At 35.0% G+C, this 23706-nt stretch overlaps 1 protein-coding gene across 4 annotated transcripts; it reads left to right on the top strand.

Annotated features, from left to right (window-relative positions):
- Positions 1-1859: 1859 nt before the first annotated feature.
- LOC143222134 (ELAV-like protein 1) lies at positions 1860-21029 on the top strand. Of its 4 annotated transcripts, none has more exons than XM_076448153.1 (2): positions 1860-2009; positions 19307-21029. In XM_076448153.1, exon 2 carries the CDS (start codon positions 19421-19423, stop codon positions 20363-20365), a length of 945 nt encoding a protein of 314 aa, XP_076304268.1. In that variant the 5' UTR covers positions 1860-2009; positions 19307-19420; the 3' UTR covers positions 20366-21029. The 4 variants fall into 4 exon arrangements, with proteins under 4 accessions (XP_076304268.1, XP_076304269.1, XP_076304266.1 ...); XM_076448154.1 differs by having other exon boundaries at positions 1863-2009; positions 19363-21029; XM_076448151.1 differs by lacking the exon at positions 1860-2009 and adding an exon at positions 6753-6880 and having other exon boundaries at positions 19363-21029.
- The last annotated feature ends 2677 nt before the right edge of the window (positions 21030-23706 follow it).

The following is a 23706-nucleotide window of genomic DNA, read 5'->3' on the forward strand; positions in this document are numbered from 1 at the left end:
AATAGCCCAAATCCTTTCTGACACTAAACATTACCATTGACAGAATAGTGGAAGCCATTGTTCCGAACTTTTCTATTTTCGCACATGGCCAGCACGCTAGACATCTCTTCAAGAGTTGCAAAGCGAACTGACTAATGAATAGACCAGGTGCTACGGTTAACTATTACTGATCTTATACCCACAAAGCCGGAGAGATTAGTTTTAGAGGAATTAAGTTTTTTGTACATTCTATTTGTTTGAAACTTTTAACTTTGTAACGAACACTGTAATAAAACTTAAATAATAATAAAAACAAACATTTATGTTCTAAATTACACTTAAAGTTAGTTACAATATCTACATACCAAACGAAATAATACCAAAAATACTAAACTTGCTGTGAGTAACGATTTTAACACCAGGAATGGCTAAAAGTAATGATGCAATTATAAAATTATTATACAGTTTTGTAACATTAGTGAACGATTGTAACATTAAAATTTAAGCTCTTGTTATATTGTATTAATTCATACCCTGTGTTTGTGAATTTTGACTTCATTTGTTGTCCACAATTCCTCTCATTTTGGAGTTAGCAGGACTTAACAAGAGGATTCAAAATGGCCCGTGTTGTCATAATTTCTAATGCGTAATACTATATGAAAGAAGTGCTAAAATGCGCCCGAAAGGTCATCTGGACATGATGCGAACGAAATAGTATGTTTTTAAAGTCGCTGAGACTCGGCATGGCCAGATGTTTAGGCCCTCGACTCACGATCTGAGGGTTGCGTGGTCGAATCTCCGTCACACTAGACATGTTCGCCCTTTCAGCCTTGGGGGCGTTATAAGTAATGGTCAATCCACTATTCGTTGGTAAAAGAGTAGCCCAAGAATTGGCGGTGGGTGGTGGTGATTAGTTGCCTTCTCTCAAGTCTTACACTTCTAAATTATGAACGGCTAGCGCAGATAGCCCTCTTGTAACCTTGCGCGAAATTAAAAAACAAACAGAGTCGCTGATGACGCACATGGCATTGGATTTTGCCTTATAGCCTCCCCTCTTCTCAGGATTCCAGAGTATCATATTTAGGTTTGGCTTGGTTTTTGGAATTTCGCACAAAGCTACTCGAGGACTATCTGTGCTAGCCGTCCCTAATTTTGCAGTGTAAGACTAGAGGGAAGGCAGCTAGTCATCACCACCCACCGCCAACTTTTGGGCTACCCTTTTACCAACGAATAGTGGGATTGAGCGTAAAATTATAACGCCCCCACGGCTGGGAGGGCGAGCATGTTTGGCGCGACGCGGGCGCGAACCCGCGACCCTCGGATTACGAGTCGCACGCCTTACGCGCTTGGCCATGCCAGGCCTATCATATTTAGAACTGCGGCCATACACCCTCTGACAAGACTATTAGATTAAACGAGGAACAAATGTTTGAGTACTATCGGGTAGGCAGGTGTCTTAGCGAGGTGCGTCTTTAGCTAAATAGGAGTAATTAGAAATTTGGACAATACACTGAGGCATCTGTTGATCATAATAGGGTTTTAACCCAGCAGCATAGTATGGATATTTATGTACAAGCTATGAAACCATACTTAAAAAAACACTTTGCCCAATTGAATCATGAATTTCCAAAGATAAAGCGATAACTAAACTATTGTATTATGAGGAACAATATAATTAACATTTGCGAGGCTATCTATTGGTATTATTAGTTCTTATCTATGAGATTTCAAAGTAAAAAGATACTACCCACAAGCTAGTTTGTAGAGAAAAGAAACCATAAGCAATTGCTTATGAAGTTTCTCATCACATTCTGTATATGTGCACATATATACAGATATATACGTATATATATACATATCAATTGTAAATCAAAGTGGTTTCACTTCAAGATTAATATGTGTAAGAAAACATAGAGTAAGAAAGGAATTGAGTTTTCTTGTGTATATATAAACACATATATTTGAATTATATGACGTCATTCCCATTTCACTTTAAGGGTTGCTGAACTTGCAGTCTGGGCTTAGTAATTGTAAGTTCTATTAATTATTACAAATTGTTGTATAATTTGAATTACTCGGTACGACTGAGGTGTTACAGCTTTCTTTGCATAATCACAACTTACGTATATAATGAAGCTTAAACTAAGCGCATATCATTCGTTCATTTAAGAAAGTTGGGCTTAAGTTTAATGTTAACTTAACCCTAACCTATTCTGTTAGTGTTATAACTCGTATTGTATGCAAGTATATAATGACTTATTAAGTCAGTTTTTTGTTAATTTATTCAAAGTTATTGTTTAGTTTAGTAATAAGGATTTATTAAAAAAAAAAGCTAGAAAGAGTGAAATAACGTGTTTGTGTGTTGAAAATGTAAAGCATTTAATGAATTGGACAGGCATGATCGTGATAGACCAAGGACAATGTTCGTCAAAAGTTATGTTAATTTTAACTGAGTTACTGAATTATAATCATTTCATCACATTTTGAAAATAACACATAAAACTTATCAATATGGTCACATTTTACAGTACTGCCTACTGGATTGAACTGTAGAAACTAGAAACACGTGTGTGCTGAGAAACCAATAAATCAACTTTTAAATGGCATGTGATGACAATTAGTCATTTGTTTTTTAATTTTTTTAGGTATAATTAAATGGGAGTCCTATTTGTGTTAATAACTTAGCAACTTAAAGATATTAAATATTTTTAGATTGTTAGTTGTCGGTGTCTAGTAAATTCTAACTAGCTCAGTTGAAAAGAGCGTTGGGCAACCAACATTTTTTTTGAGCAAATAAATAATATTGAATATTAATATGTTGTAAACATTATCAAACTGATCAGGATTTTTTAAAGGACTGAGTTGATTTTGAATCCACAAAAAGAAGACAGATCTCTACAAACATATAAGTATAATTGATTAGAAAATAATGTTATAGATTAAAATCATTTAAGAGTTGTTATATAATACAATGAAGTAATGTTGTTATTTACAGATTTCCCAATATAGTGATTTTATTATGTAACATTTAATTTAGATATATAGATAAATAAAGTATATCATACAGAAAATGTTAATCATAATAACTTGTGACATAGGAGTTCTGGAACAAGAGTTGTGTTTTTCTTTTCTACATTGATGCTAATGATATAAAACAAAAACAAAATCAGTCCTCTGGATATTTGGCTATTGCATACCAGCATATTTTGCTCCAGAATCTTTATTTTGATTCACAATTCCATGAATGGAGTGCATTTGTGTCATTTTAATTTTTTTCAAGCAGTTTATAAAAGTTAAAAATGAAATAATAGATTTAGTTTTGAGTCTTAATAATTACTCTATTCTGTCACATTTGTATAAAATATTACCTTCCAGGTGCAGTTTCAAAATTAAGATAAATTTTTGATTTCATATATTATTAACTTTAGGCTCCTTATAGCCACTCCCTCCCTTCTCAGGTTTTCAGAGCAATGTGGATAGAATTGTGGCCATACACTCTCTAGTAAATAATTTGTTACAGTTATTTTTAACTTTCATAGCAATCAAGTATTCCAATCCCACAAGAAGCTTACAATGCTGATGTGAGTTATAGGTCATTAAGCATTAAATCTTTAACTAAATGCACATTTAGGAATTTTCTGCAACATTTAAACAAAGTATAGAGAGTGCTGAAATAATGTTATGCAAAAAAATTCAAAACAGTTTACCTCACAATGAAATAAAAAATCTTGAGAAATATATTAAAATCAACTGCTTGTTGCTGTTTCCTTTTGCTGAGTTACAAAGTGTTTAATTTGTAACAAGGCACACAATGGGTAAAAAGTGTACAGATAATGCTGAGGAATAGAGCAATTTCTACAAAAGGATTTTCAGCATGTAAAACTATCTAATAAAATCAAAACACTTTTATTCTGTTGGTTATAAACATGTCTATCAAATAAAGACACATGGTTTAGTGAACTGCTTTCAAAAGTATGGAGAGAAGGAAAGAGCTTCTTTGGTGGGTTTAACAAAAATTATTAATATTTCAACAAATTAAGAAGATAGAAGGTTTGAATTTTATATTTTTGCTTGTCGTCATGTGTAGTTTGTGTTACTAATTGGTTGGACACTGAAAGATATGTTATCAAAGATATTAGATCTGCAACAGTACAATTCTGAATGAAGATGCACAATGTGGCACAGAGAAGTAAATAATTTTTTTAAATACAGTGGAACACCTCTAAAGCAGCCACCTTTGGGACTGAGACAAACTGGCCTGATTAGAGGGGTTCCACTGTACATAATTAGGGATTGTGTAAACAAAAAAAGGAACTGTGATTGAATGACTGCATTCAAGGGGTGACTGAATCTGAGGGGTGGCTGCTTAGAGGGTTCCACTGTATTTCCTTTTGAAATTAACATGTTGAAAGTTAGATAACATAAAAAATTTGACTTGCAAGGTGTTTTGATACAAAGTTGCATTTATAATAGCATTGTTCATTAAATTTTAAATGTAATTCTGTAAAACATTATGACTCATGCTTTTTTAACCCAAGTGAATTTTGTTGGGTTAGACTGAATTTGAAAATTTGTTGCATTGTTACTGTTCATATTGACATGTCTGGTCATACTCTGTCTTATGACCATGCATCTTTATAGGCCTGCAGTGAGTTTCTGTTTTCCAGTGCCATTAAGTATGAGAATTGTTTCTATCTTTGAAATTCAAAATCCCTGGTCTTAACACATTTTCAAGATCTATATGTATTTACAGTTTTATATTTAATTTTGAAATAACCAAATGTCATTAAATATAGTATCAATATTGTAGAGTTACACTATAATTTACAAAACTTAGTTACTAAGCTGTATTTGGGTTTATGTTAAAAATATGAAATTTTGAGTTCGCTGAAGCTCCAACTTACCTTTTCAACTCCAAGCTTTAAAAAAATGAGTTTTGTGCCTGAATAATTCCATCACACTGAGAAAGCCACCAGGGGAACATTCTGAGGTTTTTTGGTTATTCATGTGTTGTCAACAAAAGTAAATGCATGTAAGCATATCTTTCCAAAAATTGAAAGAGGTGAATGGGGACCACCGAGTTTGATTCAGTACACAAAGCAGTATCTCAGCAAATAGAAAAGATAAGGGGTTCTTATCTTGTTGACTACTTTGTCAAGCTTAGCAATTTGAGTTTCTGATTTGTGAGAAGCTATATACTTAGTTTTTTGACATCACAAACATCGAATTTTAAACAGTGCTGCTTTTGACATTCCATGTGACTCATTGAAATTTATATTTAGATGTGTTATTTTAATAGTTATTTTTAAACTAAGAAATTAACTCGTATATAATGTTGAAGTTTGAATTATAATTACAATTTGATACCAAACTTAGTAGCATTAATTCATGAATTAGTGATTTGATAAATTTTGAATGAGAGTTAACAAATGGGATGATATATCCCATTGACCCATGTGGATGGGATTAAAATGTATTAATTCTTGAGTATGGTTTCCTTGCATTGTAAATATTTGATGGAGAGTAAACATTACATATATAAAGTAGTATATACTTTACAATTTCATTATGATTTTGTGTTTGATCTGTGTATGAAATACAATATGCTCGAACATTTTCAATGATAATAGTTTGTCAATCAATTCAGTAAGATAGGAACAAATTATAGTAGCATGTTATTATCTTTCAAACATTTATCAAAATACTCATGGGTTTACAGTACAATTCTCATGTAAGTGGTATATTTAATAACTTCAGAAAACTTTGTAATAAATAAAGTAATTAGCCTTAATTTTTAATAGCAAACTGGAAACTGCTGTCCTTCACGTTAGCCTTGATTTCTTTTAAAAATTGATCTTAATACAATCTACCATATGATTATAAATCATCTCTGAGTTCCAAAGGTCTTTAAGAAACTCATTTATACCATGCTAATTATCTTAATAATACTATTAAAACATTTATTTGTTACTTTTATTGTTTGGTAAAGTTTATTTCATTTAGAAGAATTGTGTATGAATTTATATGTTTTCAGGTTTTACTTTAGGAATAAAATGTCTAGGAAGATGTTTGTCTCTTACCTGTTGCAACCAGTAAAAGATATCTTTTCACTCTGTATGTGTACTGCTCCTAACATTTGTAAGTTCATATGATGAGCAGTACAACCAAATATTATAAATACCAGTTTAAAGAGTCCAATGGTTAAAGAAATCATCCTAGCTTTAGTAATAATTCATTTTGAGTTAAATCTTGTTTTAATTCTTTCTCATTAGCTATACAGATAATTATTTAGTGTAGGTCTGTATTTAAACTCATTTATTGGTGTTTGCAATCTTCCTCCTACTTGGATATTAATATCACCTTTGTAAATGTTTATCCTGGTACATAAACATCTGTTTAATGTTCAGGTTATTATCTGTAATTATTATGTTGTATTTATTCTATTAATTTGCAGAAGAAAGAATGTGTGATTCTCAAGGCTCATTTGATACCTTATTGTTCACCATTTCTCTGGTTGTATTGTTTGCCATTGAATTACATTTTCTGTGTAATGAATCTGTTTTCAAGTCATTCAGTAGAACACTGGGTAACTAAATATATGAAATTAGTTTAATTAGTATTTTGTCTAGTTCTGAATGTTGTTAAGTAGTGGAGCTTGTGTATTTTGGTTATGTTTAACAACTAAGTAATCGTCAATATTCCCAATAAATCATATGATATTTACCATGCAGATCATTTGCCAGCAATAGGACAGAGATTAAATTATGAAATACATTAAGTTGTTCAATATGAGTTTCTCAAAATTTCCAGAACATTCTCAGGATGGATCTCTACAACAGTGGTCCTTAAACTTTTATGGATCAGGACCCATTTGTAAACATTCATGGACAGTTGCAACCCAGTAAGTAGCTTTAGTGCAAAAATACCTGGCTTACTGAATAAGTAAATAAACTGTTGTCTGTTTTCAGTCTGTTTCGAATGCTTTCTTATGCAGTATCTTACTTCCTCTCATTTAAATAGCTATTCTTTGTCAATGCTAGCCTCTGTATCTTATATAAAGTTTTTGCATGCCCAAACTTTGAGCTGTCACAAATCTTATGATCAACATGGTTCAACTGCATCTTGCATGTAAATCATCATGCAACACCCTCTGACACACGACTCCCTCTATTTCTACTGGACTAGCAATTTTAATTTGGATGTTTTTATTGTATTCTTCAGTTGTATTGCTTTATTTAAACTTAGTGTATTTTTTAAAGTAATTCTGAAGTGGAATTGTTCTTTCAATTTTTACACACAAGTTCTCAAACTTCAAGAAGACTTATTTTTTCCAAGTTTTTATATATATATTTTTATTCTCACACTGTAGTGTTTGATCATTCATTGTTAATAATGAATTCTGAAGACCAAGTTATTACTTTGGAGGTAATACCTTCTACCCACATACTTACACGGGCAGGAGTAACTTGGCTATGGAATTATCAGCTCTAATCCACCGTGAGATTGATTGTTATATGAGTCAACCTGCTTCTTCTGATGTTGCCCATATTCTTCCTTAACATGCCAAACCTGTCATGTCAATGAGCAATTTGACAGTCTTTTTTTCCCTCCACCTGATTTTGCCACGTCTTCTTATGCCATTACTGCATAATGAGCTAGGTCTAATATGGCTTTTTTAAATATGATTTCTCAGTTGTGTTCTGTTTTATCTATTTTCCTGATGTCTTATAATTCCACTCCTTTGTTACATTATACCTCTTTTAATATGTTGTGTCCCTCCCCTTCCTCAGATATTAAGTTCATGCAGTGTGTTTTGTTTCACATATGGTTGAGGTTGCTAGCATGTCATATCAGTTTGCTTCAGTCTACTAACAGGTTGAATTTTTGTTTCTTGATTCTCAACAGTTGGAAATGGTTTTGCCCATTGTTTCAGGTAAACACATCCTTTCCATTGCCTCAGGATTCTGCCACCAGTTAAAATCTGTTCAAGGTAGTATAAAATCTTCCCTCTCAACAACCTATCAAACCTGCAACTCATCCTTCTCCAGGTTTTTATTCCAGGCTGTTTATGGTGCCAAAGAAACACAAAAAAGACCTAAAAGCTGGTGGCCTGTGATTGATTGCTTCTGCATCAATCAATTTTTGGATCTCCCCTTATTTACCATAGAGTCTGTTCTCACCCTCAGATGACTTTTTCTTCAGGTTTATTGATGAACAAGGTAAATGTCAGATATGCTTATCTGCATATTCCAATACCTTGTCTGTTGAGGTGTAATTTTCAGTTTGTTCATCACAGGGTAGTTTATCAGTTTCAGTCTTTCTTCAACCCCATATATCTTTTGTTGAGTGGTCAAGGTGTTTGTCGTCCAACCTATGCATGCTTAGGGGCTGCTCTTGCTCCATTACATGGATGACTGGCTTCTGTTAGCCTGTTTCAAATGGGAGTTTGCTCATGTAACTCATCTGATGCTCCTTGAGGTAGCTTGCATGGTTTTGTTAAGTTGGATAAGCCATTGCTCATACCTATCCAATATCATGTCCACTTAGGTATCTTTTTTTCAACACTCATCTCAGTCAAGCCCAAATTTCTCCTCTTTAATTTTGTGTGATGGAACTTTCAGTTCTCCATCCCCTTACTGCACTTTCTATAACTGATTGTGAAGTTGTTATTTTTTTGGATGGGGTCTTCAGTGGAAGCCTATATTCCCTTTGGTCTTTTCAGTGGGTTCTGCACAACCTGTGAAACTTTGCGCAGGATCCGGTATAAGCTTCAATTTCCCTTCCTCCTTCCCTTGTTGATGATATACATTGGTGATTGAACAGTGCTCGTACTTTGGTGAGTGTTCTACTTCCTACTCGTATTCCAGATTTGAATATCTTCCTTCTGAAGCTGGGGGTGCTTGTGTCAGTCAGAGGAAACTTCAGGTCTATGGTCTCCATCCAGGTGACCTTACCATATCAACATCCTCAAGCTTCTGGCTATACATTATGCTTTGGATAGTTTCCTTTGTCTTGTCAGAAATTGTCTGTTTATGGTATAATCCAACAATTCTATGAATGTGGCTTATATCAGTCACCAAGTGGCAACTGTTCTCTTTACTTTTGTTGTCAAACATTGATCTCCTTTTTTGGGGGCCCACATGCTCAGTATTCATCTCCTTGTACCATTCAGTCTTATCCCAGATTGTCTTTCCCATTCTGACAAAGTTTATTTGGTGGAGTGGCCTGTCAGTCTATCATTTTACACTGGCTCTACATTCAGTAGAGTACTCTTCACCCGTATGCATTTGCCACATCCTTCAGTACCAAGCTACCTCATCTGCTTGCATTGGCTATCAATGTGTTTAGTCAGTACAGTACCAACATATACCTTTGTATATATTTTCTTATCTCTCTTCTTTCCAGGGTAATTACAATCATCCACACCACTCTAAGTCAAGTTTTTCTGTTCCACACTGGCCAGCACAACTGCTATAGTTTTTGAAGCTGCTTCAAATACAACCTGCCCCATCATTACCTCTTCCTTTTACTCTAGCTCTTCACATGCTCCATCTTCAGTTCCTCTCGGTGTGGATTCCTGTACTTGGTTAGGGGACCTCCTAGGGAAGATTCTGTTCTTTCAGTTTATCTCATCTGGGATCTAAACATCCACCCATATGTTTATCATGTGTGACAACCCATGAAGGGGAGGAGAGGATCCTGGTGGTTGAGGGGTCCAATCCTAACATACCACTTTGGCCTTGAATTCCTGTAGACGGGCAGCCTTGGGGTGGTCCCCCTTGGGTCAGTCGGCTGGCCTTCTCGGGCTAGGGTTAACCAAGTACCAGTATTGGATGTTCTCATCAGGTATTGTGGGCATTGTATCTGATGCTGTTGTTTGGGTATAGTGCTTATGAAACCCTGGCATTGCTGCAGTGTCCTTGTTTGACATTGTAGTGCATCCTCTCATAGGGCTCTATGGTGGGTGGGGTCAATGGGCACCAAAATTTCTTTTTCTTTATTATGGATACTCTAATTAAAAATCTTAATAAAATAGTGAGAAAACAGTCTATAGATAAATGACCACATCTTCAAGATTCTGAGCAGTAATACTTATCACCTGTACCACCTGTTGTACCTCATTTTCTTATATTGCATTTACTTTCAGACAAATCTTTAGGGCAGATGTCTCCCTTTTTCATTCAGAAGGGACTAGAGGGACTTGCTGGCTCTCCAAAGTCAGTAAAGAAGCTTTGATCTGGTGATATATTGGTAGAAACATCCACATCTCAACACAGTTAATTCTTCTTGCATTCAAAGGCAATTGGGGGTACACCTATTGAGGTTACACCTCATGCTACTTTGAATTAATTATGAGGAGTTATTGTTGAGAGGGATTTGAAGAACATCCCAGAGTCAGAGATTCTCATTGGTTTTTCCACCAAAGGAGTTTCTGCAATGAGGCATATATCCACTCACAAAGATGGAATTATGGTACCAACCAATGTCCTCATTCTCACATTTACATCATCACGTCTACCTGCCACCATCAAAGCAGGTTATCTTAATTGCAAGGTATGGTCATACACTCCAAACCCTTTCAGATGTGTCAGTGGTTTGATCACTCAAAGAAGCCGTGTCATGGTTCCTTGGCGTGTGCTCGTTGTGGTGGCAAGGACCATGATGCCTACAAATGTGAAACAGACCCTCATTGCATCAATTGCAATGGCTCTCACCTGCCCTACTTTTGTTCTTGCCCTAAATTGTTGGAAGAAAAAGAGGTGCAGCATTTGAAAGCGCAGCATAACATTACTTATCCTGAGGCTCGAAAATTGCTTTCCACCACCTCATCTTCGATGTGTGCTACTGCACTTCGTTTCACAATACCTATTTCTGTTCCTTACATACATTCCAACAAACCTCAAGATCCACATCCTTTGGTTCCAGGTACAGCCATTTCCTTGGATACATCTTCTCCCACCCCAAGATGCAAAACAATAATTTGTTTACATCCTTAGTCTGTGGAATCCCCTTCCAACAGCAAAGGCTTGCCCAATCGACCCAGGAAACACTTCTGAAACCTACTGATACAGTCACCTTTCAGCACTTTTCTTTGTACAAAAATGACAGACTGTGTGATGAGCGAGTGCATGGAGGGGTGGCACTGTTGATTGATCAGCATGTGCCCACTCTATCTTTGCCACTTGACACACCCTTGGAGGCCATAGCCATCTGTGTTTCCTTGTGTCATACCATCACTGTTTGTTCTCTCTACCTGTTCCCTGGAGAGACATATGATCAATCAGACCTTGATGCTCTTGTTGAACAGTTGCCACCTCCCTTTTTCATCCTGGGGGACTTTAATGGACATCATTCCCTCTGGGGATGTGCTGATATTGATAGGAGGGGTTGCTCTGTGGAACATATGCTCTCTGATCACAACCTTTTCCTTTTCATTATTGGCTCTTCTACTTATTTCCATGCACTAGTCAGTCCTTTACTGCTATTGATCATTCAATTTGCTCCCCTTCATTATTCTCCCATTTTTCATGGAGGGTTGACAATAATCTATGAGGCAGTGATACTTTTCCTGTATTCTTGAGAGAGACTGGCCATGGTCAATGCCACCCGACCCGCATGCCCCAGTGGAAGCTGGATCAGGCAAACTGGCCGTCTTTCACTGCTCTTACAGAACTTGATCTTGCCATCATCTGTAAGCCATCAATAGATGACTGTGTGGCAGCAGTAACTGACTGTATTATACAAGCAGCTGCTCAATGTATTTCTGAAACCTCAACATGTTTTACACTGTATCCTTGTCCATGGTGAAATCCTGCCTGCCACATGGCATGGAAAGCTAAAAACAGGCCTGGGATACTTTCTGTAGATATCCCATACTCTCGAACTGCATCGCTTTCCAGCAGACCCGTGCACATGCTCGGTGGATAAGATATCAAAGCCAGAAAGAATCTTGGATTAAGTTCACAACTGGCAATTCTTCTACCATCAGTTCCAAAGTTATATGGGACAAGATTCAAAAGGTCAGTGGCCAATATAATTCTGTCCCTGTCTCAATCTTGCTCTCTGATGACCAGGAAGAAGCTGATACCTGGAGCATTGCCAATACTGTAGTTGAAAGCTTTTGCTGGGAATCTAGCACTACTGCTTCTTCTTTCACCTTCTTAGCCATTAGGACTCAGGCAGAGCAATCAGAGCTGATTGTCTCTATGATTATAATCATCCCTTTACAATGGTAGAACTCAAACTGGCCCTTCATCAGTTGGACCTGATGATATACACTATGACATGCTGTACCATCTATCTCCTGCTTCTCTTGCTATTCTTCTGATTGTTTTTAACCAGATCTGGCAGGAGAATGTTTTTACTTCTGCCTGGCACCAGGCTATTGTCCTACCTTTCTCTAAGCCTGGGAAGGATCCCAAGATTACTTCAAACTACCGTCCAATTGCTTTGAGGAGCTGTCTGTGTAAGACATTACAGAGGATGGTTAATTCTGATCTTGTTTGGTCCTTCAAATCAAACAACCTTCTCTTTCCCACCCAGTGTGAGTTCAGATGACAGCGCTACACCATGGACCACCTGGTTGAACTTGAAATGTCAATCAGAGAAGCCTTTCTCAAACAACAACATCTTGTTTCAATATTCTTTGTCATTGAGAAGGCTTATGATACAACATTGGAGGTATGGCATTTTGTGAGACCTCCATATATATGAGTTATGTGGCCATTTGCCCATTTTTATTAAAAAATTTTTCATGGACAGGAGATTCCAAGTTTGTGTGTGTTTGACACTTTCCCGTTCTTTTCTACAGGAACTTGGGGTCCCTCAGGGCTGTGTTTTAAGTGTCACACTTTTTAGTATAAAGATTAATGCCATCACTGAATAACTCCCTCTCACTGTTCCAAATGGGCTATATGTCAACGACTTTCACATCTCGTGTCAGTCGTCGAACATGAGATACATTGAGCGGCAACTACAAACTGCCCTTGATCGTGTACTGAAGTGGACCACAGCGAACAGCTTTAATTTCTCTCTCTCTAAAACTGTTTGCATGTACTTTTGCCACCAATGGGGTATTCACCCTGATCCTGAAATCCCTATCGATGAAGGTTCATTGCTTGTGGTTCCTGAGACCAAGTTCTTAGGGCTTATCTTTGACCATAAGCTGACCTTTAAACTATACTTAAAGCAGCTACGGGTCAAATGCACAGGAGCACTGAACATCCTCTGTGTCCTCTCTACCACCAGTTGGGGAGCGGATAAATGTTCTATGTTAAAGATACATCATGCTCTTATTTGATCAAAACTCGACTATGGAATAATGGTCTATGGCTCTGCCAGACCCTCGGCCTTAAAGATGCTGGACTCCATTCATCATCAAGGACTACGACTCTGCACTGGGGCTTTCTGCACCTCCCCAGTTGTTCAGAGGTTATACGTAGAATCTCATAAACCTTCTTTGCACCTTTGCCGTTTGCAACTGTCTTTACTTTATTCTTCAAAACTTTGTTTCTTACCAAAGCATCCCACCTGGGGTTGTGTTTTCCTTTCTCGGTGAGCCATATTGTTTCAGAACAGATGATCTGCCATTGCTCCTTTTGGCCTTCATGTTGAGGCGCAATTGGATGAATTGGGTCTTTCCTTGAATAACATTGCTATATCCACTGGTCAGCCCATCCCACCATGGCTTCTTACAGTCCCCAATTGTGACCAATCTTTAAATCATCTGAGAAAAGTAGACACTCCTCATTAGAAATACTGTCTGCTATTTGCTGAACATCTTTCCAACCATCCTTCCATTCCTATTTATACAGATGGTTCAAAATCAGGTGACTGTGTGGGTTCCGCCATAGTTTGTTGTGGTTCGGTGGCTGTGCACAGAAACCCCTCTACAGTTTCTGTGTTCACTGCTTAATTGTACACCATTTCTCTTGCCCTGGATCACATAGAAGGTAAGCAGTATTCAAACTGCAATATTTGTATGGAGTCACTTAGTTCTTTACTAACCCTGGAATCGCTTCACATTGTTTCACACCTTGTTCTTGCCGATATTCAAAACCGACTGGCCCATTTCTCTTTAACATCTACTTCTATCCAGTCTTTCTGGATACCGGGGCTATGTTGGTATTCGTGGGAATGAGCTCGCCAACACTGCAGCTATGTCTATCTGCTCTGGCACTATCACCACTGTGTCTGTCCCATGCATGGACTTAGGGTACTGTATTCAAGACTCAGCTCCATGCCAGTTGGCAGTCGACTTGGAGTGAGCAACATGGAATCAAGCTTTTCCAAATAAAACCCTATATTGGACTTTGGCTGTCTTGCTTCCATAAGGATCAGAAAGAGGAAGTTGTTCCAGCTAGACTATGCATTGGTCACAGTTTTTTAACTCATCATTTTTTTTTCTCTGGAACTGATGCACCAGAGTGTAGTCTGTATAACACTCAGATCACAATAAGCCACGTTTTACTTTCTTGCCATCGTTACAATTCTGAATGATGGCACCATTTTAAACATGTTCTGTCCCAAGGTTTGTCCATAACATTAGACAGTGTTATTGGTGATGGTGACACTGTCCATCTTGGAAATGGTTTTAGTTTTTTAAAGGCAATTAATTTTTTAATGCTATTTAAGTTTTTTAATTTATACATTACACCTTTTTAATGTGGCTCCCTTTTAAAAACCACAATTCATCTAGTTTGATTTGAGATTAGAAACTGGCTGTAACATTAAATAACTCGGAAACCAGGACTTGAAAGGGCAACTTCAGGTGACTAACGCTGCTGTTTGAACTATCCGTTAGTCATCCTGGCAAGTTATTATTATAATTTTGCTACACGTCTTTTAAAACCTTTTTGTTACTTTCTTTTTCAAAATGGCCACAATGTCAAATAACTCGGAACCAGGACTGGAAAGGCCGAATTCAGGTGACTGACAGTGGTTTTAGTACTTACCTGTTAGTCTTCTTGGCAAGTTATGATAATTACAGTTATGCTACAAAAAGTCCTTTACAACTTGAATTACTGTAGTTTTTTTTTTTAACGTTGTAGACTAGATGTAAACATTGGTTTTATGCAACTTGTGTGTTGTTTTTTTAACTTTGTTTTGTTTTACCTTAATTTCCTTTTATGAATTTTACTAAATTTACATTTTACTGGATGTTTGATGCAGATAGACCAGCTGCTTTGTGCCATAAAACACTAAATCAACCAACCAACCATCTTTAGTTCTGGTTTTTATCCAGTCCGTGGCAAGGAGATCCAGATTGTCCCTTTGAGTCACCTTGTTTTTAGCTTGTTTTATTCTCCCTTTCTTTTTGAAGGTTTAAAATGCAAGTAGAACATTTTTCATTGTGGGTTTTTGGGTTGGGGGTTTTCTTCTGCTTGAACCATTGTTCCTCTTCTTATGGATTTTCTCACTTAAGTGTATTTTGCTGTATTATACAACTCTTTTTGTTTTTACTGGTACCAAAACATTTTTACCTCTTTTGTCCTCTCCTCATTCATTTCAGATTCCTTGTTTTCTTCAGCATGCTGCTCTTTGCATTACTTTGCTTCCATTTGAACCTTCTTCCTCATGTTTAATTTTTCACTTATTCTTGAAGACTTATTTTCTTCTCCTATTGGATTATAGATGTCATTCATTGGATTTATTTGCCATTGACATTTCACATAGCATCTATCATTTTACATGTGTTATCCTTTATCCAGATCAATGTTTTCATTCCAACTTTGGTGGTTCATTAGGAAAATTCCTGATTTCCCTTCACTTCCCATGTATATCCTTGGTTTGATTAGGATCGACTATTATGTCTCATACATGCTCTTTGTTGTTATATTGCTCACATGGTTTTCTTCCATAATGGCTGTTCCCATCTCTCCATTCCATAGTAGAAGTTCTCTGTTCATGGTCTTTCTTCTTTTGCTCTTAATCAGGTTCAGCTTATAATTCATTTGACTCATACTTCCTTGTGTTTTTCCATAATTTGTTGCAGGTTTCTTCTTGTCAGATTAGGCACCTTATCATTTTCCTGATGTCTCATTTTTGTTGTCTCTGGAAGAAGTTTTTCAGTTGAGCATGTGAAACACACCACACATGTTCATCTCTCATTATCTGCATTGGATTGCTGTTATTCATCACCAGATTATTGTCTTCTGCATGGCTATCCTTCCAACTTCCGTGAGACTGTAACTGTCTAACTTATTTTTTAATATACATATTTATTATTTTTCAGGGGCCCTCTCCACATTTTAATGTACAGATCCTGCCCTATCAGTAGTGATGCCTGACTAGCTATCCTTTAGATAGTCAAATGACTTTATAAATGTAATGACCAGGAAAAGCTCACTCATAAGATGGGATGTTCCACAAGATCAGTTGTAGGCTTTTCCTGGCAATACTGAATTTCCCTATACTTCTGCTTGTTCTGGACCTACTCACCCATTGACTTCATGGGTAAAGCAGATGGGGATAACTATTGGTATAAAGGTCAGATTGAATCAATCAGGTGTGGTCTTCCTTTCAGAATAGGGTTTTTATGGTCACCCACAACACTATCTTCTGAGATCATATTCTTCTGGGTTTTTCCATCACGTTTTATCCTTTTTTTTTTTTCCATTGAAGTAAGGGCGCCCTTACCACTTTCCAGTTCCAAACTGCTGGGGTGTTGGATCACAAGGCATCCGCTTGATTGCGATATTTGATACAAAATGAAGCCATTCAATTTAGAATAGAGCAGTGGTGTTTTGTTGGTGTAGATGATATGTCCTTCAATCTGACCCTCCGACATGGTTACTCACGTATGGATTACTGGTGTTTTTTCCTTCACTCACATGGTCTCTACTACTACTGTGTTATGGTTCTTCCTCTTGTATTATCCTTGGAAGATTTCAGTATAACATGGGTGTTAATGCATTGATGATGATTCCTGTTTGACTGGTTTGAGTGGTCTATTTCACTACAGGGAAACCTTAATTTTTTTCACTTTGCTATCATTTGTCATGTTCACAGGTAGGTAGGTGTGATATATTCTTAAATTCTGCTGAACTTGAGGTGAAAATGGTATGACCCTCTTTCCTACCCTCCCACCTGATGGTTGGGTTTTGGATTGCAGTTGATCTGCTAATGTTGCGATCTTGTCTTACCATCTCAATATGGATATCAGTTCCTTGTGACATGGTTTTGGTTTGTAGTTAACTTGTCAACAGTATGATCCTCATCCTGCACTCACACGGACATTGGTTCCTGTTGGCTGATATTTGGTTGCAATTCACTTGTTGTTTATAGTCCACTGTGCAATAGCCACTGTATACATCCTCTTCCCTCATTCACATTACGGTCATTTAAGAGATTGAGATTCAATAATAGGTAACTCAGATCCCTATTCAACCACACTTCTCTTTCCTTTGGTTTTGTTCCTCTTATTTCCTGTCCATGTCTATTTCACCTCTTTCCACATTGAATGAAAAGTAAACATGGTACAGAAGTGGCACTTATATGGATCTCTTATGTTAGAGAGTTCTTTGGTCATTTTTCAAGAATACTATTTCATTCCCTTATACTTGTCTTTCTACCTGTTCAATACATAATTCTAGTTTTCGATGTGAGAAGAGATAATGTACCCTATTAGAAGTCATAATTTTCTTCTACTGAAAATATATTTGTTATAGGTACTTATCTGTTGTCATGCTTCCTACACTCCCCCTCATTGAAAACTGGTGCTTTCATTTTTTGCCATAACTTGAAGTGATGGGTCATTGGAATTGAATAGAGGGAGTCACATGCATCAGAAGGGCATGTCACACTCCTATAAGCAGAGGGTTGTCACATAATTATTTATGAGAGAGTCAGTTGGATCATGATGACTGTGGAGTATGTGCAAGCTCAAGGCTTGTAGAATGTGAAAAATGTTTTGTATATAGAGGGTGGCACTGAACAAGAATAGCTATTTATGTGAGGGAGGTAAGCATCTATCAGAAATGCATTTTCAGTGTAAGAAAATTATAACTTCCTATATTCAGATTATCAGATTGTGGGTCATGACTCTTGGGGTAAGAAATGCTGCTTTAGAATGTTCTGGAAATGGAGACATACAATATTCTTCTTTTGTAGAAAATGTTGCATCACAGATCTGAAACAAGATGGGGTATATATTTCATTCAAGATGGTATGAACTAAATATAATCAAAAATCAAAACATTATACTGCAACATACATTGAGTTGGAATGATACAAATTTTTGGGTGAAGGGGATTATAATAGTGAGTGAAGGTGCTGTAGTCACAGCTGTTCTACCTCAATCTGTCCAGATTATAATTAGGTTGCAAATTTGTTAAGTTTTAAACTACACTTATACTTATGACCAAAATGAAGAGATATTTATAATAAATAAAGTGTCTAGTCTCTTAATTCCATGCTGGGATAAATACAAAATTTCTTCCAAATTTTAGATTATAAAACAATCCCCTGGTTTGGGTTCCATTGATGGAAGTCCTTATTCAAAAGTCATGGAATACCAAGTGCATAGCTTTTAGATTGAAAAACCCTTCTCGTCATAATACATACATTGAAAGAATGCTTTTGAATTGAATATGTCAATAAAAAAAAAGAAATCCAGTGATGATTTATTATAAAGTATATTTTATATAAATGTAAAATTGTGTATACAGATATTTTTGTTTATTTCATGTTAAATGTGTCACATGTTGTAATATGAAGTCTGTTTTTTGTTGTATCAGTTAGTTATTGTGTTTACTAATAATTTCTCTGTTTAAAATGTGTCAATATTTAGCTTAGAGCAAAGAGTAATATTGTAACAGATTAACCACCACAGAAGTTTTTTGATGTTATGTTAAGAAAGTAAATAATGGTTCTAAAAGCAAGAACCCATCAATATGCTATTAAGCCATTGGTTATTAATTCAATTTTAGAATATAACATAACTTATCCATTTAACACTGCTATCAATAGGCTATAGAGCTAAAGGTGAACATATCTGAGGACATATTATCAGCACTGGTACATTTTCCTTTTTTTAAGTTTTCTTACTGTGCAAAGTAGATATTATACTCAGTTCAAAAGAAGTTAATTTTAAGGTATTGAAATCTGTGTAAGTTAAGATTTTACTAATATACCAGTTATGCAACAGTATATGAAATAATTATTTATTCAGTTTTTGTCATAACTTAATGTTTCAGTTATTGGTTGTAAACCATTGTTTTATGTAATCAGTTACATTATCATTATTAATTATTATTGCACACTGTATAGTTTGACCTCCGCTAAATGCTTATATTATTAAAATATTTTTTCTTTGACTCTTTTGCAGCAAGTAAGGCATCTTTATGTTTTTTTTATTTTTTTTTTTATTTTTTCCTCTGCAAGTGTGTCTCCAAGAGAGAATCAACCTTGTGGAGTTTTACTCACTCAAAAGAGATCAACCATGGAAGGAGATAACCAGGAAACAAGAACCAATCTCATTATTAACTACCTACCACAAACACTGACAGATGATGAATTTCGTAGTCTTTTTCAGACCATAGGATCAATCAAAACTTGCAAAATTGTTCGTCACAAAAGTACAGGCTATAGTTATGGTTTTGGATTTGTTGACTATAACACTCCTGTAGATGCAGCAAGGGCTATCCAGACCTTGAATGGTTTTCAAATGCAGAATAAGAAAATCAAAGTTGCTTATGCTCGACCCAGTGGTGATGAAATAAAGAATGCTAATTTGTATGTTCGAGGAATTCCAGCCACTGCTACTCAAGAAGATATAGAACTAATTTTTGGTAAATATGGACAAATTATTCAGTGTCGGATCCTGAAAGATGATGTAACAAAGAAAAGTAAAGGAATTGCTTTTGTTTTGTATGATCTTCGAGAAGAAGCAGAAGAAGCAATAAATAATCTTAATGGCCAAGTTCTGCCTGGAGGAAGTATGCCACTAAACATAAAGTTTGCAGAGGACAATGCCAAAAAGGTACAAGCTACGGGCCCCACAATGATGTTGCAGCGTTTTGCATCTCCATTTCGAGGTGCATATGGAGGTGGAGGGCCCATGAGGCAAGGTGGTTTTCAAAACCGCTATCGTTACAATCCCATGATGTATGGAATGGCTTCAACAACTATTGGTGAACCAGGGTACATTCTTTTCGTTTATAACATTGGCACAGAAACAGATGAGAAGTCCTTGTGGCAACTGTTTTCAACATATGGCACTGTTCAGAAAGTAAATGTTATCAGAGAAGCAGCTACAGGTATCAGTAAAGGCTATGGCTTTGTAACAATGTTAAACTATGAAGATGCTGTTTTGGCTATTGAATCATTAAATGGGTTTCTTTATGCAGGAAAGCCATTGCAAGTATCTTTCAAAACTCAAAAGTAATAATGACTTGACAAAAAAGAATATTTTTTGCTTTCATTGTGGAAGTGCACATACACATTAAGAATGGTTTCTGGACATTTAACATGTCATTATGCAGATGTTATCTGACTTATAGACTTTAGTGTTAACAATTCAACTCATTTGTTTCAAAATGCTGTATTTAAACTATCATTGTATGGTAACAAGTTTTTCTTTTATGGAGAATTAAATTTTTTTTCTCATATTTGTTTTTCTTTTTTTTTCTGATCCTGTGAACAAATTTTTGATATCAAAAATTCAGATAACTATTTGTTAGAGCTGTAATATTTATAACTATTTTTTGTTAAGTTTGCATTTGAAATGCAACATTGCATTTTCAGTTAAAAGTTACAAAGCAAAACACTGAAACTTGTTTAATTTTTTAAATATTTCATTTGCAGAATAGATAATAATTCATGTAGTTATAACACTTAAACAGATTTTTGTTTTGTGTTATAATGTTATTATTCTGTCCAGCAGACAGAAAAATGAATAATCTGGTTGTTAATGAAACTGAATATTTTGCCAACCATGTTGAATTAGAAGATGAATTTTGTAATTGAATTTATGAAGTTGTATTTTAGGTTGAACTTTGTAATGTGTAGGAAACATTTGTTGTAAATAAATATCATGTATTATCATTCAGATACAATTTTGAAAACTAAGTGCTATACTAGAAATATTTTAAGAATTTTCTCTTGTGTTGTACAAATACAGCAGAATTTATTCAGTAAAAAGATATGTAGGGGAAATAAATAACAACCCTTAAATGGACAATGTTATGTAATGAATTTTTCTGCTACTTTTTGAGAATTTGTTCAGGATTACTGTGAGCTAAAACATCATGATTTATTAGAAATTCAGATAATTAAAAATTACATACATTTTGTAATCACACAAAGTATCTTCTTGAAGTTTTATAACTTTCAAATATTGAAATACAAAACATCTCCAGGTAATCATAATTGTGCTGTAATTAGGCTTAGAATATAGTTATATACAAAAATTTCACATGGTCAAATTAAAGATCTCAATATTTATATTGGATTACTTGAACACTAAGTCTGTATAACATCTGGAGTTTTAAATGTAAATATCCACTTACATAGTTTAAGATGAAGGCTTATTGATAAGTTTCTTCTATCAAACAGCATTGGTTGAACTTATCTTCTGTAGCATTTTCTATGTCATTTTTGATTGGAGTAGGTGAACATTTTTCATGTTTATTTAGAAACTGTATATATGTATGTATACAGTTGTATATAGATTTGTGTGTATATATATATATATATATATATATATATATATACACACACACAAAAAAAAATAATAAAGATTATAAACTTTTAAAGAATCACTACTACCTTAGGACGACAACATTGTTTCAAACATAGTATTGTTATTTTGAGATAGGCATGTATTGAATCCAGGGGTGAAAGTTTCCCAGTATTTACTAATACTGATTACTGGGAATTAATTGAGTTGTTTTTTTTGTTTTTCGTGTTTACACGTGGACTTTTGTTTTCTATATTTTTTTTAAAAACAGGTCTAATTCACCCAGCTAAGTACCTCTATATTTGTTTTGAGAATTATACCCTTGTTTGGATCCATATTTACCACCTTCCTTTGGAGGATCATTTTATGTCATTCATTAACAAACTCACAGTTCCAGAGTCTCTATCCACTGGACAGCATCACCTTTCTTCTGTTTTATGTATTCAAGTGTTGTACCTTCCAATAAGTGTTATGTGTAAATGTAAATTATATTTTCAAGATGTATTTATACTTCATTGTTGTATAATGCTTTTTTTTGTTGTTCTATATGTATCTTTTATAATTTTTTTTGCATTGTAGAGTTATAACAGTGTTTCTAAGGCTTTCATTGTTCAGTTTGTTCATTTGCATGTATGAAATTGTATTTCAGTTATGCATATTTGGACCTTTTTCTATAGCTTTTTCTTATGCAGCTTCTCAGGTAATCCTTCTGTAATACATTCCTAAAGACTTGGATGCTAACAATGGATTTTACTTATGGTAGCAAGTAAGCTAAAAAGGCGGTGAGGTGTTTCTAATATAAGAAAAGTGGTTAAAATAATGCTTGACTGTAAATATTCTGTTTACAATAATTCACTTAATTATTCTGTTATAAATTTTGAAACAGAGAGAGGTAAAAACAGCTCTTCACACATTTCATTTAAAGTTTATAGATAGCTTTGATAGGTACTGAAAGATCTTTTATTTTAAACGTACATTTCAACAAGCAATTTTCATAATTGGTTACCTAGTGGTGACAAAAGATTGTTGAAAGTTGTACATTTTCAATAAATCTTCTTCACTATCTGTTCATACCATTTCCGAACTTTTATTTTTTTAGAATGTGGATTCCTCATCATCAGATTTGAAGGTATCATTTGTTCACTACTAGTCAATTCATAGGGGGGCTTTTGTTTAGTACCAGAATAGATTATTAATTTGAGTAGCAAAGCAGACAAAAACATAAATCTCTAAATTAAAAACACTTGATACAAAAAAAATGGCATGAAAATTGTTGGAAAATTAACTTGTAAACAAGCAGGATTTTAGACGTTTTTGTTAGGCCTAAAAATTATGATTATTTTTTCAACTTGGATTTTTAACACCAGTGTAATATATTTCTGATACTAATTATAAATGATATTTTAAATGTACTAGTTTCTGACTTAGGTTCAACCTAGTTGACAAGTTCTGATGTTGAATAAAAGATCTCTTGAGCAGTGGTTTGTGACAGAAAAAGGTTAGGTCTAAAATGCTATTTTTTTACACATCTTTGTTTTGAAACCTGTAATGAATTAATCAGGAGAATATTGGGAATAAAACAGGTGCCTATAAACTAATCCATGGTCTTGATTTATTGGAAATTAAATAGTTAATTTCAAAGCTTTATCTACCATTTTCATTGATTTGATTTATTTTTTCACTTCTGCATCACCCTTTATATCATCTTGGTTCACCCAACTTGTGGATATCCAACTCCTTTTTGTTGTTATTGTTATTTTATTACTTACTTTCACATTCCTTTACCAATTGATCAATTTTATGCAGTTACATGCCATTGAATTTGTCTTCCATTACAAGAAAATTATTAAATTACAACTTAAGATCTGATATTTTGTTTTTACTTGGTATTTGAGTATCTCCTTTGGATTTTTATAAAGTACCTTGAGGTCATGACCATAACTTCTAATTGAAAAGAGTTAACCTTTTGTGACCTCATACTGCTCACCTTCCCCTGTATCTCTAAAGTTAGACCCTTTACTACTTCCACTATTTCATTTTATTTTGAA

This window comes from Tachypleus tridentatus, chromosome 8, assembly GCF_004210375.1.
Source record: "Tachypleus tridentatus isolate NWPU-2018 chromosome 8, ASM421037v1, whole genome shotgun sequence".
NCBI lineage: Eukaryota > Metazoa > Arthropoda > Merostomata > Xiphosura > Limulidae > Tachypleus > Tachypleus tridentatus.

Coding starts and splice junctions, on each gene's coding strand:
- LOC143222134 (XM_076448151.1), top strand. CDS start 6,768: ATGAGTTTCTCAAAATTTCCAGAACATTCTCAGGATGGATCTCTACAA. Junction 6,881..19,362: donor TCATGGACAGTTGCAACCCA/GTAAGTAGCTTT, acceptor TTCCTCTGCAAG/TGTGTCTCCAAGAGAGAATC.